A 19116-nucleotide genomic window follows, 5' to 3' on the forward strand; every position below is an offset into this window, starting at 1 on the left:
ACCTGCAGAGCTCAGTCTGCTCAGCAGCTGGTCAGCTCCACAGACTTCCAGTTCGCTTTCCTGTTCTGCTAGGAGAGGTCCCCCGGGGCCAGGGAGATTTGGTTCATTACCACAGAGCATGCAGACTGGGAACTCTGACTCTTGAGGGGATCATGCAATCAGTTTGGTTGGTCCCAATTTGCAATTGTTTTAATGAAATAACATAGAAGAGCTTAGAAAATATCTGAGTATGTCATAGGTAGAAAGGAAAGTATCAGTTTGTAAAAATTGTGATTGAATGTAAGCTAGGTCATTATGATAACATATATTCACTGAGGGATGACCTTCACTGAGGTATGACCAATACACAGCAAACTGCCTGAATCTGAAGTGTACAGCTTAAGAAAGTTTTACACGTGTGTACACCCATACAACACTCCCAAATCGGGAAACTTTCCACCCCCGGAAGGCCTGCTCATGTGCTCTCCCAGGCAGTACCTCTAGGCAAAAGGAAAAATACACATTTTTACTATGGGTTATATTTAAAAGAATTGGAACGTCTGAAAGAGAGTCACTCTAGGTGGAAGGTTATTCTGGGCTCCACCCCCTGCTCCATCATCCCCTCTGATCCTGGGTTGGGCCCTGAGAAGGAAGTGAAAGGAATCAGCTGGTGATACGCACGTGGCCACAGAAGCTGAGTACGTGACAGTCACCAGGGGCCTGGGCAGCATCTGCGGCAATGGCAGGGCTGGTGTCCAAAGTCCTGGTGGGTCAGTGCTATTTACAGTCAACCTTTCCGGTTTGTGGTGGACGTCCCAAGGAGGGCTATTTTTAAGCGGCCTGCTGGGTTTTCTGGGTGGCATATGAAGTTGGTGTAGATAGTGAGGTTGTCTACCAATCTATTTCAGAAGAGAAATGTGATTGTTATTGTCCCTGAATCCAGGCCACAGACAAGTTGAAAAGGGGTGCTGGTCCCTGGCTCAGAGCCAATTAACAGCAAAAGAGAGGGAGCTTTAGACATCTGCTTCCTCTCAAACCTCAGCTGGAGGGTGGGGGATGGTCATTCTCTGGAGCTAACCTGGGCCCCAGGCACAAGTCTCCTAACAGGCGTGACAGTTTCCCTGGCAGGCCCTTCCCCCTGATGCATGGTCCTGCAGAACGGGGCAGCCAGTGAGCCAGCTGCAGGCCCAAGAACCATTCGCAGAACCCTGGGACAGGCAGCTTGCAGGACAGAGGTTGGGGGAGGGAACCACTTCAGAAAAAGCTCTTTCTAGCAGGTGCTAGAAAGAGCTCAGACCTGGGGGCCGGAGAAGTCAGTGGCCGGCCTTCAAGGGCACACACAGCTGGGGGATGAAGTAAGTCCTAGAGGTCCTAAATGGGATTGGTTGGAGGGCTCCCAGCCCCGCCCAGCCCAGGAGCCTTTTCCAGGCCAGGTCCTGCCAGCTCCAGTTACACATCTTGGCTGTGTGCTTGCAGCAGGACGCGCGGGACACTCCAGGCTCCAAGGTCAGTGAGACCACAAAACTCGGTTTTATTCCTCCCAAGCGGGGGGCAATGCTAGAGGCAGGGTGAGGGGCCGTGTGTGGGTGGACCCAGGGCTGTGGGCTGGCACCACGGGTAGGACAGTTACCAGTGGGGAGGAGGACACTGCTCCTGTGTGCAGAATTTGTGCTAACTAAAGAAGCCCCAGAGCGCTGTCCTGGGCTGAAGCCTCCCCATCCCCTGTACAGAGGTGCAGGAGCCATATTAACACTCGGCTTACAATGCCTGTTTTAATAATCAGGGTATTTTCTTGATGGAAAAAAAAATCTAAATGCCACTAAATTTGGGACTTTCATCTTCATCTTTCTTTCCCTTGTAATTTACAGAGACTAATCGATTTGTTTCTGGGAATGAGTTCCCTCAGCAGCACCAAAAGAGGTGCAAATCAGTGACTCGGGATATATCCTAAATGAAAAATGAACATTCTGAGACTCTCAAAAGGAGCTAATTACTAATCAGCCCAATGGCTGGATCCAATTTCAACTGCTTCATGTTATTGCTAGAGATTCATTTTTGAAATTACTAACATATTAATAATGAGCCAAGTAACTGTTTTTTCCCCACCGGAGATAAAATTGCTGCCCCACTGGCCTCAATGTGTTTCATCTCTGACAAAAGCCTGTTCTTTGCTTATTTGGTTGGTTGGCTACCAGTGAGTTACTGTCAGCCTTGCTCTTATTTCTTGAGTGGGTGACATCTCTGCCTTTGAATGCTCTGGGGGGCGTGGAGAGTGACATTTGCCAGAACAAGCGGAAAACCTCCTGGCTCTTCTCAGTACTGCCCTTTAGACCTTCCCTCTCTGACCCTCCCAGGGGCAGCTGGAGTCACCCAAGGGGCAGTCAGGGCCCTCCTGCCAAGGCTACTCTAATCCAACTGTTGTAGTGTTGCCAGAAGTGCCTCTTTTCCTATGTGCAGCCCTCACACTCCCTCTTTCTAGTGTCCTTGGTATGGTCTCTCTATTCCCGTGAAGGAAACCACCACCAGAATTTGACAAAGGGGTTTCCTGACCAAGCAGGCTCTTGGAGGAGATCCGGGCGTTATTAGGCTGTGTGAGTCCTCCACTTGCTCCTCTACGTTTATACATGCCTTTTCCGAAGACCCCGGCCTTTAGAGTTAATCCTTCTGAGGTTAAGGCACCATTCCGGCAAAGCACAAGAGTTTTACATGCTCCTATGGACTCTGCCAGCTTCATGATCAAATCACGTCCTCAGAGAAGGGGCCAGGTCACTTTTCCTAAAGGGGTGGCTGAGGAAGGTCCAGAAAACTCTGGCTTGGAGGAAGGATGAGGAATGGGGATGCCATTGGTTCTGAGACAGACTGCCCCTGGCTCAGAGGCCCTGGTCTCCATCTCTGACCCATTTGTCTTCTCAGAGAAAATCACACAGAATCTTCTGTTAAGCATTCTTGGAGTTCCTTCCCACTGAGTCAGGAATCCTGCAGGGAGCCAGTCCTGAAGGTGACTGTTGGAGGTCACATCCACGCCAGCCTGAGAAGCCACAGACAATCCTTACCTTGGGCAGTGAAGAAGGCACCCACTCCTTTACAGCATTTCAAAGGACTAGATGGTTCCAACTTTTGTTTTGTTGAAGACTATTTACCCTTAAAGGCGAATCTAGTAATGGTCCAATATTTCATCACAAGGAGTCCTAGAAAACATCTCTTTTACAGAGAAAGAATATAAACGTCTCCTGCCTATGACTTTCTACTTTCTGAATAACCCAAGGGTGTCCATTAGGGTGACAGTAGTTGTGATGAAGTAACTTAAACCCTTTGTTCTCTTAGAACTGGGAGGAGACAACCATTTTCTGCTGGCCTAGGAGACTAGCATCATGGGCACTTGTTCAGAATGTTCTGTGGAGCGGGCCCAACCCCAGATGTGCACTGTTTTGGGGTGACTGTCTCTGGATGCAAAGCTGACACGTGGTCCTCCCCCTGGCCTGCCACTGTTTTCCGGCCCCAAGGCGCTGAGACAAATGGACACCGTGTACAGCTGCACCAGAAATAACTCTGAGTCAGCAGAAAGGCACCCACGGCATCTCCATCCATGATATTCTGGATGACCAGGAGGCTCAGAACCCAAGGCCTCCACATTCCAGGATATCTCCAGGCCCCGGGCTCTCAGTACAGTTGCCTGGTCAGAAATATATACAGATCTTGAGCACGCTGACAAAGGGGGTCAATGTGGTGGTTCTTGTTTTTTAACGAAGAGGGCAAGTGTAGGAATAAAACAATACCATTGCTGTTGGCGGTGATCTCGTGCCCCACATAGAAATCTCCCTGGCTTGGAGTCCAGGAATTCTGCCAGATTTCAGCCCTGAAGCTGTAAGCAATCATCTCCCTCCTCACCCCTGCAATCGTGATTTCTGTATAAGGGAGGAGAGAGGGAAAAAGACAGAAAACAAGACCCATATCCTCTGAGAAAGGCAGGCTGCCCCAGAGTCCCCAGCATGGCTGGCAGTGCACTGGGTACCTGGCATCAAAGTGGAGCGGGCTGAGGTACCCCTGGCATCCAGGCCACTTCAGCAGAAGTCTGAGGACAAGGAGAGAGAACGGGCTTATAATATTCTGGGACTCTGAGTGAGTCACATGCCCTGAGGTGATAATCCCATGACGAGGAGTTGCTGTAGTAGATGCATTTCTACGGTCTTGGGGGTGTAACAGAGCAGAGTGATCTGTGACGCTCCTAGGTCCTAAACCACAAAGGCGGTGGGTTTCCCTTCGATTACTGGTCAGTGTGGGGCTGCCTGTGAGGTGCTGGGGTCTGCAAGAGGCCTGTATCCAGGGCCAAAGACAAGCCTGGGATCAATGTGCTGGCCCTGAGATCCAGAGAAAGTCACTTAACTTCTCAAGCCTCAGTTTCCCCATCTTCAAAATAATGCCTACTTGGCAGGATTATTGCAGACCGAAGACAATATGTGTAAGGCCCTTTGCGTGGTAGATGGTTCATGGTAGAAGCTCAATAAATGGTAGTTAAAAAAAATGAAAAGGCAACACAGTTTGACTGGGCGTGCAGTGGTGGTATGGACCTTCCCAGAAGTCAGAAAGTAGAAATCCTCTTTTTTGTTTATTTTTTCTATATCATTTTACTGGAGGAAAGGTCACAGACTTCAGGCAGTCTAACATTCATAACGTCTAAAACTACCCAGATTTCCCCAAGCACTGTGAAGCGGTGTGGGGGAGAAAGAAACAAGAGAAACACAAGAAACCAAAAGAGGGGCTGCGGCTCCTGCAGTTCTTCCTCTTTCTCATTGATCTCTCCACTATGGTTTGGGACCATCCTGTGGGGCTGTCTAATCCAGTTTCTCTGCTTTCCAGACACTCATCCAAGAGGCAGGATGGCCAGTGCCTTCTCTAGGTTGTTAACTGGCCGCAATGCTTCTCTGTTATTTGCCACTTTGGGCACCAGTGCCCTGACCACCGGGTACCTGCTGAAACAGCAGAATGTGCGTGCTGAGGCCCGGGACCAGCACAAGCTATTCCCTGCAAGGTAAGTCCTCTTGGCTTTAAAATAACTCCAAGCGCCAGCCAAAAATATGCTTTCCTCGGATGGAAACTTTCAGCAAGTGTCTCTCTTTTTGCCTTGGAGGATGACTAAGTCAAATTGACAATAAGTTTTGAAGCTCATTAAGCATAGGGACCTGTGGCGAATACAAGGAAGCGTAGTGTCATCATTCCTGGGCAGAGCTTGCAATGTAGTTGGATAGTAATAATAGTAACAGTTAACATTTGTTGAGCACTTTTACGTGGGTTAAGTACTACATATGGAGTATATGGAGTATCTATTTTATTCACCTTTGTGATGAAATGGAGGCTTACAAAAATTAAGGAGTGCCAAATGCAAATCTAAGGACTCTGATTGTGGACCCATGCCTCACTAACTGCTACACTGCCTCTGGGAAATGTGATGTTACAGAGTCGATTTTAAGTATCAGCTGTAAAGGACATTGCAGATGGGGAGTGGGGGTGTGGTGTGAAGATGGACATGTCCTCTCAGCCCTGGGAACTTGGTCATGGATGAGACAGCGCACATGCATAGAGCTGGAGGCAGGGCTGACTTTGAGGGATTGTGCATAGGCAGGCATGGGTGGGAGAGACGAGGAAAACCCGAGGGGTTTCTCAGAGACATTTCCTGGCTGTCGTGGGAATTAGGATCTCTGAGGGAATTACCAGCTCCCACCATGCAACTCAGGTGCGACCGCCTGTGTTTGGACCTGGGGTGGTCCAGAACCCCCTATTCTGCAACCAATTCATATCCCTGGGTAAGATAGCACCCCATTTTCTTTCTATGTATTATTCTAAGAGATATTTACTGGATGCCTGTTTCAATAGCCAGACAATGCTCTCAACTAAGCAGATAGTCGTGGAGCTTGCCTCATAGACAGAGGCCAGATTTTCTATGTAGTTCCACCTGCAGGGTTTCTAACCTCTCTGCCCCAGCCCCCACCCCATTTCCCACTAGACCTAAGGGACCAAAGTGTGGCTGCTGTATTTTACCAAAAGTTCTGGGTTAAAAGACAAAGTGTGCATATGATTTCAATTTATTTTCTAATTATTTTCACTCTGTCTCCTCTTTATATGAACATGAGCCACAGTCTGTGGCTGCTGCAGCCAGCATCATGGAATCCAGGTCCCTTTCTCTGGCAGTTCAGGGGACTTTTCTGGCTTACTTAAGTCATGATCCTAGCCAAATATCACTGTGCCACCTGTCTGAAGGGAGCCTGGTGGAAGGATGGGCAGAAACAAAGCCCACTGTTAGGCCCCTTCCTTCAGGGGCTACTCATTGAAAGCCTCTCCCCTCCTGCGCAGCGCAGACTACCCCGACCTGCGCAAGCACAACAACTGCATGGCTGAGTGCCTCACCCCGGCCATCTACGCCAAGCTCCGCAGCAAGATGACCCCCCAGGGCTACACCCTGGACCAGTGTATCCAGACTGGAGTGGACAACCCCGGCCACCCCTTCATAAAGACTGTGGGAATGGTGGCTGGCGATGAGGAGTCCTATGAGGTAACACTGCCAGTGCTGGTGCCAGGGTGGGGGTAGGGGGGTGCTCAGGTCCTAGTCCTTCTCTTCTCTATGGGGCCAGCTCTCTGCCTTCTCGGGCAGGGCTCCCTCAAAGGGGAGCCAGCTTCAGTAGAACATCTGGATGCTTTCTGGAACAATGAGGTCCCCAGCTTGCCGGGGACAAAGCTTTCCTTGCTGCTGCTCTAGTATCCCTCCCCACGGAGGACTGAGTTGTGTGACAGAGCTCTCTGAGCTTGTAAAGGGGATGAATGGGTACAGAAACAATAAATCTTTTATTTTATTGCTGATGTGCTTTCACCAATAAAACATTAGGAGATGCTGTGTTTGTGGCTGGGCTTTACTGAGGGGGGAGAATGGTTCGGGGTGTCTAGAGAATTACTGATTACACAGCCACTGCAGCCCAGACCACTGAGTTCAAGTCTCTCGGAGAAATCCTGTGATTTCCGCATTCCCATCTTCGGCGCAGAAGCACAGGATGGTCTGCTGCTCCGGGAGCTCAGGCGCTATGGGGTCCTCGCTACAGAACAGCCTCTAGTCATGGCAAATGCCTCCAGCCTGCCTCCCGGAGGTCTGCCCTCTTCACACCGTCTGCTGCGGGGAGGTGACGGCAGTTCCCTGGAAGGCAGCCATCAAGAGGAGGGCGCCATTTGGAATAAACACGACTGGTAGCTCCTTCAGGCACAACAGCGCACAACCCTTGGCAGCCCAGGTCCCTGAGTAGAGCTAGCTCCCTGGACCTATGCCCCCCACCTCCACTTCCTACAGCTCCCAGACTGCAGGGTCCTGTTATGTCTTCTCGAAACGTTATTGCACCTAAAGGATGTTCCTGAAGGTTTGGGTTTTTTAAAAACTGATTTTGCATGAGTTATTTTTGGGTTGGGAAGGTCCTCACCGGGTGAGAGGTCCCTGCTTTGCCTTAACTACGGTTGTGCATTTTTCTTCTGGTGCAGCTGGATGTCCACAATTTCGTTGCTTAAACTCTAGAACCTCACATTGCCTTTTGACCACAAAACTACTTAGCCTCTGATCTGGCAGCTTCTTTTATCCCGCAACGGCAAGAACTTCTGGGGGAAACCTTCAAATTCTTAAACAAGATATTCTTGTTCAGTCTGATGGCAGTGAGCCTGGCAGAATCATCGGGGGGAGATTACGATGCCAGTTCTGCAGCCCTGCCCCCTCCCAAAGGGCCAGGTCCCTTGAAGAGGCTTTTCTGGTAGAAGCCTCTTATCGCTATCATCGTCGTCATAACCCCCTTCTACCACCCTCACACTCCTTTCCTGCGCGGTAGTCTTCTAGCAGTAGACAGACCAATTAAAGAGAAAACAAGAGCATCTTTCCTCCTGCAGGTGTTTGCCGACCTTTTTGACCCTGTCATTAAACTCAGGCACAACGGCTATGACCCCAGGGTGATGAAGCACCCCACGGATCTGGATGCATCCAAGGTACGCTCTGCACCCCTCCTGTGAAACTGGCACTCCAGAGCCCAAGGGAGGAGCTCCTGAGAGAGGGGCCCTGGGTCAGATGCCCCGTAAAAGCTCCGTGACCGCCTTCGCACAGCATACTTCCTGGAGGGCCACGGAGGAGGTCAGGGAGGTCTGCAAGTCTGGGCTTTCCTTAGTAAGTACCACTAGGGTGGTGTGTTCCCGGGGAACTTGGTCTTCCCCGAAGCAATTCCTTTTTTATCCCACCAGGCGGCGCCCTACAAAGTAGGTCTGCCTGATCTCACTCGTTTCTAAGGCCCCAGCCCCCCATTTCTACAGTGTATCCAGCATGTGGGTTGTGCAGACGTGCTCAGTGCCCCAGGGTCCCCAACAGCAGATACTGCCAGTCAGCGGGTTGGAACCCAGTGTGCTTGTGGCAGGACCGTGGTCCGAGACTGGCCCCGGTGACCCCACACTCTGCTCGGCAGGTCACCCATGGGATGTTTGATGAGCGCTATGTGCTGTCGTCCCGGGTGCGCACAGGCCGTAGCATCCGAGGGCTCAGCCTGCCGCCCGCCTGCAGCCGGGCTGAGCGGAGAGAGGTGGAGAACGTGGCCGTCACCGCCCTGGCCGGCCTCAAGGGGGACCTGGCTGGCCGCTACTACAGGCTGTCCGAGATGACGGAGCACGAGCAACAGCAGCTCATCGATGTGAGTGGCCCCTCAACCACCCAGAGCTTCCTGATGTGGGGCTGAACCTAGAGCCCTACCCATGCAGTGCGGCCTCTTCCGGAGCGCAGGCGCCTGCCAGGCTGAGAACTTGCTGGGGCTTCAGCCTGTTCGGAATAAGGAAGATGATGAGGCCTTAAAACTTTAGGTTAAGCCACAGAAATCCTCTAAGGATAAACTCTGCCTAGGAAACTCCTATATGGAGCTGGGGGGTTAGGGATTCGGGGGGTGGAGGTGGATGGAGGATTCCCATTGTTGGTTAAGTAGGAACAATTGGGTGTGGAAATCCTGTCTGCCCTGATCATGGTCTCCATGACCACAGCCAAGGAAAGCCCTGGAAACTAGGAAAATCTGGAAAGGAAATTGTCCAGGTGGAAGGCCTGCCATGATTGGCACTAGAGCCGGCCTCTGGGATTCCTGCTGCCTCATTAGCCTCCACAGCTTCACTCTAACACTAGGGAAAACAACACCCAAGTCCCTTACTTGTCTTCCCAGAGCAGGTGGTTAGAGAGCTGTGCTCCTAACCCCCAGGTGGCTGCTTGGATGTCCACATGGGCCAGTGAGCTGCGCCCTCTACAGCTAAGATTGTGAACAATGGCTCCACCTGGAGCTGGGCTGCTGTGGGCCGCTGTGTGCTGCCGTGGGCTACCTTGAGCGCTGGTGGCCAGCACGAGTGGCTGGCAGCTGGCGAGAGCTGCCGTGAGCTGCTCTGAGCGGCTAACCGTCCGCCCGTGACCAACTGCCTCAGCCTGGTAGAGGGCAAGGCTCATAATACCAACACGGGCCAGGGAGCTGCATCTTACACAACTAGACTGAGAAACAACGGCTTCAACCGGAGTTAGGTGGGGGGAGTGGAAAAGTCAATATAAAACAGGATACCGATTTCAGAAGTAACTTTTAAGTAAACCCCAAGGAGCAACTGAAACAAGTATCCATCATTTCAGAAGGCGCAATGCCACAAAATATGTCCCATTTTCAAACCTGATAGGCCAGCGCCATGGTCTGTAGGCCTTGGTCTCTGGTCTCTGCTGCCATAAGGCCAACCTTCCGTCTGTACTGTTGCAGAACAAACCCTCCTCTGCCTCGAGTAGCCACTTCTGGTTTCCAGCTTAAAGGACATGCTGTTTCCTGGGCAGTGCATAAGCCTGTCCCGGCTCAAGTCTCTGCCCTATTCTGCTTCTCAGAGACGGTAGAAAGCCTTCCATTTCCCCTTGATTTTTTTATTTTTACTTTAGTGTAATCATACTTGAATATACGGTATCCATATTCATATTCTTAGTGTGTACACACAGAAAGAAAAATATCAGTCACTTGACATTGATTTTTTAAATAAGTATTGAAAGAGCTTACTGCTTTTTGTTTTGTTTTGTTTTCTTTAAAGATTTTATTGGGGAAGGGGAACAGGACTTTATTGGGGAACAGTGTGTACTTCCAGGTCTTTTTCCAAGTCAAGTGTTGTCCTTTCAATCTTAGTTGTGGAGGGCGCAGCTCAGCTCCAAGTCCAGCTGCCATTGTTAGTTGCAGGGGATGCAGCCCACCATCCCTTGCCGGAGTCAAACGGGCAACCTTGTGATTGAGAGCCCCGCCCTCCAACCAACTGAGCCATCTGGCCACCTGGGAGCTCAGCAGGTGACTTCATTCTAGTTGCGGAGGGCGCAGCTTGTTGGCCCATGTGGCAATCGAACCAGCAGCCCCGTTGCACAGAGCTCTTGCTCCAACAGAGCCACCTGACTGCCCTTGACATTGATTTTGATACAGCAGTATATTCTAGTTAAAGGCACAACAAGCTTGGGGGTCATACAGGTCTAGATTTGAAGCGAGGCTCTGCCACTTCCTACCTGTGTGATACTGGGTAGGTTGTTGTGTTTCTGAATCTCATTTTCTGTAACATAGAATGATTACACTTGCCTCACAGCGTTGAGGATTAAAGGAAATAAATTGAAAGCACATAGAGAGCACAGAGCCTGACACATAATGAACATTAAATTAATGGTGGTTATTTTTATTTACAGATCATTATTGTATACTCCTGGTACTTTTTAATGAAAGCAATGGTAACAAATGAATCAATAATGTTAGAAACACAGAGAATGGTGGCTGTGTAGAACAGACTTTTCAGGGCAGCCCCCTCACTCACTGCCCACTCTGCCATTGCATGGGGTTGGCACTGAGGGGGTACACACTCTACAGCAACGAAGTATTTCTACCTGGGCTAAGCCAGTGGGTTTTAACCTTAGCTGTACACTCGAATCACCTGACATAATTAAAATATCTATGTCCTGGCCACACCCCATAACAATTAAGTCAGAATCTCTGGGGGATGGGAACTGGGCATTAGTAATTTTTTTTAAAGTTCCCAGGTTGTTCTAGTGGGCAGCCAAGGCTGAGAACCACTGCCTGCCTGAGAGACCTCAGCCATTATTAGTGAGTTGAAACTTGGACACCTGGCACTTCCAGTCGTGTCTGATCTCATCAGTTTCTCCTTTGTGCTTTGTCCCTTTTGGCTTGCAGGATCACTTTCTGTTTGATAAGCCAGTATCCCCCTTACTAACATGTGCTGGGATGGCCCGTGACTGGCCAGATGCCAGGGGAATCTGGTATGGACACAGCATTTCACATTTGCAGTGTGTGCAGACGATCTCTTTCAGATCACGGGCTTGTTCTAACTTGAAGTTGCTGTGACTGGCACTTGACAGCATGCCCAGCTTGAGCTAAATGGAGGAGAGTGCTTAGAAACTGTGTGCATGTGAGTGCGTGTGTGCGTGTGTACGTGTGTGTGTGTGTGTGTGTGTAATACCTAAGTATTGTTGAGGTTTCTAAGATGTACAGGAATGTTCGCTAGTTTGCATGAATTATGCATGAGAAAACGACTGTATTTTTAAGCAAAGTTAGCTTCATATTATTTGACCTCACAGAGAATCTGTTTCATGACATTAAAACAAACAAAAGAGCAGAAAATGAAAAATAAATATTGAGGATTTAAGCAAAACCCTACAAGGAAGAATGGATATCGAGTATACGTATATTTTATCTTGGCCAACAGTCCTCAGTCCACTTTGATTCCTGTACCTTGGTAGGTTATTATGACACTACCCAAAAGAGCTGAGATAAAAGGGTTCGTGAGCAGCTAGCTGCTCATGGGGGTGGAAAGGTAGCATCTATACAGCAAACATAGGTGAAATCTTCTGCACCCCAAACACCTTGGGCTGCAGGTAAAATCTTTTTTTTTTTTTTTAAGCACCACAAGATTTTGGTTGAATCTATATTAGGACACAAAATACTCTTGTTAGTGTCAAAGCCAAATGTTACCACAGTTGAAATATTGTCATCCTAGTCTGAGGAACGAGGGAGATTGTATTCTTGTTGGGCAAAAATATGACATCTTTAAGGGTTGGAGTTGGTCTTATTCTTCATTCTGTCATGGTAACACTATTTTGTAGTACTTGCTCAGGCACAATTAATAGACTAGAGCCATCTAGGAAATGAGGAAGGTGAAATGAAGCAATCAAGCTACAGAGGAATGGAAATTTTCATGTGTTGAAAGAAATGTAATTCACACTCAACACCATATTTCTCTCTTCATTAGGCATAATTATGACAAGACATTCCTCATCTGGATTAATGAGGAAGACCACACCAGGGTAATCTCTATGGAAAAAGGAGGCAATATGAAAAGAGTATTTGAGCGATTCTGTCGTGGACTAAAAGAAGTAAGATGTTATCAGATTTCTAAATAGTCACCAAAATATATTTTTCATTCTTGAAAGAAGACACTATGGTGACTTCCAGGATGGGGCTATTTTTTTTAGGGATCACGGCACTTTTTGGGGGTGGGACTTCAGGGCCGTGCTTCAAAAAATGCATGATTTTCTTTTGTCACTAGCAAGCTGCTATGCTTCCCTCTCCAATCCAGAATGGTTTGGGGAAGTCTGTGGCTCAGTAGTTATTTTCTGATTTCCCTAACAGTGCTCTTGGCTGAATTCTAAGCATAGAGACAATATAGGATGTAACTATGTTCATAAGTAACCTGACCAGAGCCTCACCTGCTGAGAATTCCTAGATTCTCCTACTATCCTCACATGAAAAATAAGAGCAACTGGCATGTATTGAGCATTTAGTATGTGCTGGGTACTATGTTCAATGCTTTACATGGTTCATCTAATTTAAATGGACCATTTTAATATTCCAATAGGAGGGATATCATTGTCTATTAAAGAAGTACTATAAATTTACCTAAATTTCCGGCAAACATATAGTACACACATCTCTCCCTGATGTTTGGGATGTGCTGAATTAATGGCTACTCAAGAACTCCATCATTTGTTCACTGTTGTAGGTAGAACGCTTAATCCAAGAACGAGGCTGGGAGTTCATGTGGAATGAGCGCCTCGGATACATCCTGACGTGCCCTTCGAACCTCGGCACAGGATTACGGGCTGGTGTCCATGTTAGGATCCCGAAGCTCAGCAAGGTAATGTCATGTAGCCAGTAGCCCCGTTGGGTGCACCCGGATCAGCTCCGATGGGACTGCTTTGTGGAGGGAGAAAAGCTCACTGCCCCTTACTTTCTCCACCTGTAAGAGAAAATAATGAGAAAGCGTTGTTTACCTCAAAAGATAGTTTGACAAAAGATTAAGGGGCTATAAGAAAGGGCAGTGGTTTCGAGAACAAGAAGTTTAAATTGTCCCTCAGATAACAGATCCGGATAGATAGGTTAGCTGCTGTGCTCTGCTTCCTGCGGTTCCTTCCATCTCTTTCTCTTTCTCCTAGTGCAGAGGTTCTCAGGCTTGAGACTACATCAAAACCACCTGGAGACTTGTAACAACACAGATTCCCAGGCCCAGCTGCAGAATTGGCATTTCTAACAAGTTTCTAGGTGATGCCGATCCTGCTGGTCAGGGCACTACACTGGGAGGACGCTGTCCCCTTTGCTCCAAGTTCCAGCTTGTGGGAAGTGGAGAGCATGCAAGTGTTTCCCCGTAAAGATTTAAGGTCTAGGCCCGGAAGTGGCACACCACTCTGCTAGCACTTAGCCGGTGGTCACTTTCTTAGCTCCACTTGTGGAAGAGGAGGAAAAAGGGCAACTGATAATTTCTGCTACAGCAAAACAAGTGAATCAAATACTTTAAAACAATTTTAGGTAATGTGCTTCCTGGCAAAAAAGTACGAAAATTTTTGTTATGCAAAATTCCAATGCTAAAAAATTACTTGATATGATTTAACTAAATGATTCTAAAAAGTGATAGTTATATAGATGAATAATAAAAACTCATCAAAGCTAGCATCCCGATGCCCAAAAAGCAGTATAGAAGTTAATTTTAGCTGTGCAACCTTCTAAATGTGTGACCTTGGGAAGGTTAATTCCTCTGAGCCTTAGTTTCCTCATCTGTGAAATGGGGGTGAAAGCAATACCTACTTCATGGGGATGTTGTAAGGTTTAAAAGTTCCAGCACAGTGCCCTGGTATGTAGTACATGTATGCTTAATAAATATTAACTGTTATGATCTCTCATTATACATCTTTTCTAAGTGAACATGCCAATGATGGTGAATCAATTTTGCCTCTTACAACACTAAGTATTATTCCTTGTCCCAGGATCCCCGCTTTTCTAAGATCCTGGAGAACCTAAGGCTGCAGAAGCGTGGCACAGGTGGTGTGGACACGGCAGCAGTGGCAGATGTGTATGATATTTCCAACATAGATCGAATTGGTCGATCAGAGGTAACATCTCTTTCAGTTTCTGAACACAAACTAACAAAATTAGCGTAAGAGAAAGAAAAGTAGCCTTAACAGCTTTACCTTCTTCACAAAATCCGAGACCTCCTCTTTCCCCACTGAGTTCTGAGTCACGTTCACGTTTCATTCTGTCGAGCTCTCCTTCCATGGGAAATAACTGCATAAAGGTGAGCACAGTGTAAGCTGAGAGCATACAGGCAAGTAAAGGAATTCACAGTGGGACTGTTGTCACCACTTGCCCCTGGGAGCTATTCAGCAATCTTCAGCCACAGGAGCACTATTATGCTAAAGGACAGCAGTATGTTATCACTGTGAAGTCAGAGAACAAGTGCTGTCTCTCTGAGGGCGGTAGACTAGTGGAATTTTCTCTCCATTCTGAATTTCCTTTGGGAAATTCTGTCATCTTCACTTTGGCAGTTTTAGATGCTTGGTACTTTCTAAAATGTTATTTTCAGGGCTAAACATGGCAAATAAGGTATGCACTAGGTATACTTAAGACTACGCTCATAAAAATAATCCTTAAGATTCTGTGAATACATAAGATGAAAAGGATTCATCAACTATACGTAGTAGTTTAGGAATCTGGAGTGATGCAGAAGGCGAAGCATAAAGAGCACCGTTAAAGAACATGCAGCCGGATCCTAAGCAAATACTGACCTGAATAAGTCGGACCAACTTACCTGGATGTGGTCCCATTGAACATATTATGCCCACTGTTAATTTAAAAGCCTCTTATTGTTACATACAACTCTTAAGAACTCAGTGGCTGGTTATTAAACCTGTGGATTATCGATGCCTCTTTCTTCTTCCTTGCCAGCTTTTGAATATTTCATTGTCACGTGGTATCCCTACCAGTAAACAGAGGAAAGGAGAAAATACTCAGACAATTAAATCAGCCTGTGTGCTACCAGCTTTGGTGAAGTACTTGAGGAAGAACCAGTTATAAATACCACAACTTCTGAAATTGGCCGTATAATTTGCCGTGGTGTACTGAATAAAGAAAATCTGGGGCTCAGTTCTATCTGCTTCTAATATTAACTAGATTTTTATTACTGGAAAGCCAGGTAGCATCACTTTAAAACACTGTTTTATGTCTAACTATAAGTTAATAGGTGATCACTATAAAAGCTAGAAAAATGCCAGCAAGTACTAAAAACCAAAACCACTTATTTAACCTAACAACCCCGAGAAAACCACTGTGAACATTAAATTCCCTTCCATTCTTCCAATAATTCGAAAAAGTGTTTTTTATAAAAGGTAGTATTATAACATATACTTGTAAGTACAGCACAGCATGTTTCCAATGTATTACATATCATGAGCATTTTCCCACAATATTAAGTATTCTTAACAAGCATTATGTTTAATGACAGCATAGTAAAGATCGTCCATTATCTACTTAGTATCTCCATCATTATTTGATGTTTTGTTTGAGCATCTCTGTACCTAATGCTATGACCATCTCTATACATAGCCCTAAACACAACTCTAATTATTTAGTTAGGATGTATTTCCAGGAAAGGAATACCTCGGTTAAAGATCAGGGGCCCTTACTTATGACCAAGTTTGCTACCAGAAGATTTATACCCAAATAGAGTCCCATTGGCTGTGAATGATAGACCCATCTCACCACACCCTCAGCAACACTAGGACGGGTCAATTGGATGAGTAGAAAGTATGTGTTTCTTTGCTTAGTAATGACTAGCGTCCTGATCCAAGCCTCCCTCGGGCCTCAGTTTCTTTATGCATGAAAAGAAGTGGGGAGGAGGCTGGACACCCTCAAGCCTACGGTATGTCCAGCTGTGACACTCAATGACCTCTTCCATCCTCGCTATTCATTCCTGAGTTGTACCATGCTGTCTGGAATTAACTAATTGTTTAGTATGTTAGTTTGCATCTCTGCAGGAGCAGTACAAGTAGTTTGTTAGGGAGGTAACCCCAGGGGGAAATTCCTATGTAGAGGTACTCTAATTTAAGAAAAATCAACATTTGTAAACCAAAGTTTGACCATTTTTCAAAAAGCAGAAATTTTAAGTCTGTCTTAATATAATTCAGTTTAAGTAGCAAACTTGTCTGGTACAGTGGAAACATGATTTAATTTCCAAATATTTGATTTTAAACAAGTTTTCAGAAAGGCATCCACCATGTAAATAATAATTCTGAACTACAGCATATTCAGTGCTTGGATAGCTTAGCGGCAGGTCGGAATTCAGGTCCAGGCCAAAGAATGACACAAGGGTGTCATGTAATTTTACTTTTAGAGAAACTCTCTTATTTTACAGCTGAGACTGATGGAGGAAAAGTATCTGAGATGCTAAGTGATAGTTTTCAGATATAAAAAAAGTTCTCACACACAGATTAGTAATCCATCTTAACTAAAGAAAGATTGAGAGAAACCCTGTAATCTCTCTGCTTCCCATCTCTGACAGTGACCATCAGACACCTCTCCCACCACAACCCTGTAGGGAAATAGTGAGAAGGAAGAAATGGTTACAAAGTCCATCTAATGTGCCAGGTTCTCATTGTCCCAGTGTTGTTCCTATTGATCAATGCCTTGCATGTGTCTTGTGTGTGAATTAATCATTCATCTTTTTCACTATTAAAGGTTGAGCTTGTTCAGATTGTCATCGATGGAGTCAATTACCTGGTGGATTGTGAAAAGAGGTTGGAGAGAGGCCAGGATATTAAGGTGCCAGCACCTTTGCCTCAGTTTGGCAAGAAGTGAACTTTCTCTTTCCCAGCTTATAAATAATCTGTCTGCTGGTAGGACAGACATAAAGAAATTTCTACCTTGAGAGTTTTTGTAGACTGGAAAAATGTAAAATTGTATGTCCTGTCTATCTTTACAATAAAACTCTCCTTAATCTCTTTGGTTTCCATGATTTTTTTTTTAAAGCTAAGAAAGGCAAACACATGTAATTACAAGTATCAGGAAGCAAAGACATTTTTAAAGCAAAGATTAAACTAATATTTGTAAGACTACTTACATAAAATCTAGAAACCCTCCAACTATCTAGATGCTACTAGAGTTGACCCTTCCACAAATTCCTATGGATACCATTGGAAAACAGTGAACTAACATAGTAATTTTCCAGCAATTAGAGCAAGAGAAGATTCATTTCTCTTGGAAGTGTAGAAATAACAGGGGCTATTTATTCAGGGTTTACCATAGCAAGGGAGTCAGCAACCATCACTTGAATTTGGCAGAAACTCAAAGGCAGGTACAGGAAAGCTTTATGGTTAAAAAAAAGGAAAGGCTTCAGGTTTGCTCTGAGTGGGGTTGTGGGCCTGGGGAAATAGAAGGTAGGCCACCTAGAAGCAGGGTATCCTGTGTAATTGCTTTGGGGAGCATATTCGTTGTTCTCTGGTGTGTCTTGTGTTGGAATCAGGGGCAAAAATTAGGGAAGCTGGACGTCACTGACCAAACCTAATTTATGGGCTGATTGCTGCAGAGATTGGGGTTTGGCTTCCTGAACTGGTTGCTGCAGAAGTTGAGGGTCAAAGTTCTAGTGTCACACATGGTCTGACCTAGAACTTTATGTATTCAGTCTCAAAAGCAATCCTACATTTGATTCCTGAAATACTGAAAATGCTTTTAGTACAGTTTGAAAGATGAATTCTTCCCTCAGCATGCATACCCTTATCTCAAATCTTGTTCTTCTTTTCTGTTCGTCCTGTGATGTCTGTAATCTGAAAGAATATGATAGAAGAGGTGGGAGCAAGTAATTCTGTACAGAATTACACAATCGCTTCACATGTAAAAGAAAAACATTGTTAGCTTGAATAACAGGAATGAGATCAAGGTCTGCATTCTGTAAGTGAGCACTGTAGGTGCTCCAATTAAAATAAACCTCTGCTATAATGTAAGTATTTTTCTTCCCTCCTGCTATATTAAGAAAAATAAAGTATAAAAAGAATACACTTGTGCTGGTGCTAATCGGCAGCACAGTAACTTTTGAGTAACAAATTGATGTGTGGTAGAAATTTAGAAGAGGAAACCACACTCAGTATAATTCAGGACATGCTAAACACGCTGAAAGGGACGGGGTGGAGGGGTGTTCTATAATCAATGCCTGTAGACAAACAAGGGATCAGAACCTCAGGCAGTGACTGGCATTCTAGGGACAGAGGCATAGAAGTTTGAGAAGACGGGTGGCCAAGCACGTTGATTCTACTACAGCCACATTGCTTGGGTACAAGACCCAACTCTCCCACTACATGACATTAAGTGATTTACTTAGTCTTTAGGTTCCTTAGTTGCTTTTACATAAAATGAGAACAATGATAATGGTTATCTCATCGGGCTGTTGGAGGATAAAAGTAATTCATATTTGTAAAGTTCACTTAGAAGTGCTCAGCACATTGTAAGTACTATGTAAGGGTTTGCTGAATAAATAATAAAAACAAAGGAATATTATAATCTGTGAATATCCCTTAAAAGCATCCTTTAGGGCAAACCTACAGACCTCTTGGTACCTCTTCTGAAAGGTTTTATAAGAGTAAGTGGTAAAGGCAGGCAAATTCATACAGCTAAAGAAACATAAGCAAACATAAGCTGAAGAGACCAGATAGAGGTGTATACCAACATTTTTTTTAAAAAAAAAACAGAAAAACATGGCCGGCCCGGTGGCTCAGGCGGTTAGAGCTCCATGCTCCTAACTCCGAAGGCTGCCGGTTCGATTCCCACA

At 46.0% G+C, this 19116-nt stretch overlaps 2 protein-coding genes across 3 annotated transcripts in view; one reads left to right on the forward strand and one right to left on the reverse strand.

Moving 5' to 3' along the window:
• Positions 1-1341: 1341 nt before the first annotated feature.
• CKMT2 (creatine kinase, mitochondrial 2) lies at positions 1342-17296 on the forward strand. The gene is made up of 10 exons (XM_033110176.1): positions 1342-1485; positions 4837-5008; positions 6328-6526; positions 7891-7986; positions 8454-8675; positions 11205-11290; positions 12280-12403; positions 13030-13164; positions 14288-14413; positions 17034-17296. The coding sequence occupies exons 2-10, from the start codon at positions 4857-4859 to the stop codon at positions 17151-17153; spliced, it is 1260 nt and encodes a 419-aa protein (XP_032966067.1). The 5' UTR covers positions 1342-1485; positions 4837-4856; the 3' UTR covers positions 17154-17296.
• The window catches only part of ACOT12 (acyl-CoA thioesterase 12), a 79557-nt gene continuing 73570 nt past the window's right edge, over positions 13130-19116 (reverse strand). The window contains exons 16-17 of one of the 2 annotated variants that reach the window (XR_004423496.1): positions 14492-14585; positions 13130-13266 (exon numbers count right to left, since the gene is read on the reverse strand). The gene's annotated coding sequence lies outside the window, so the exon portion shown is untranslated. Of the gene's footprint in view, positions 13267-14424; positions 14586-19116 lie in introns of those variants that run through there. The other variant, XM_033110171.1, reaches the window with a different exon arrangement.

The sequence above is a fragment of the Rhinolophus ferrumequinum genome, chromosome 7 (genome assembly GCF_004115265.2).
Source record: "Rhinolophus ferrumequinum isolate MPI-CBG mRhiFer1 chromosome 7, mRhiFer1_v1.p, whole genome shotgun sequence".
Classification (NCBI taxonomy): Eukaryota; Metazoa; Chordata; class Mammalia; order Chiroptera; family Rhinolophidae; genus Rhinolophus; species Rhinolophus ferrumequinum.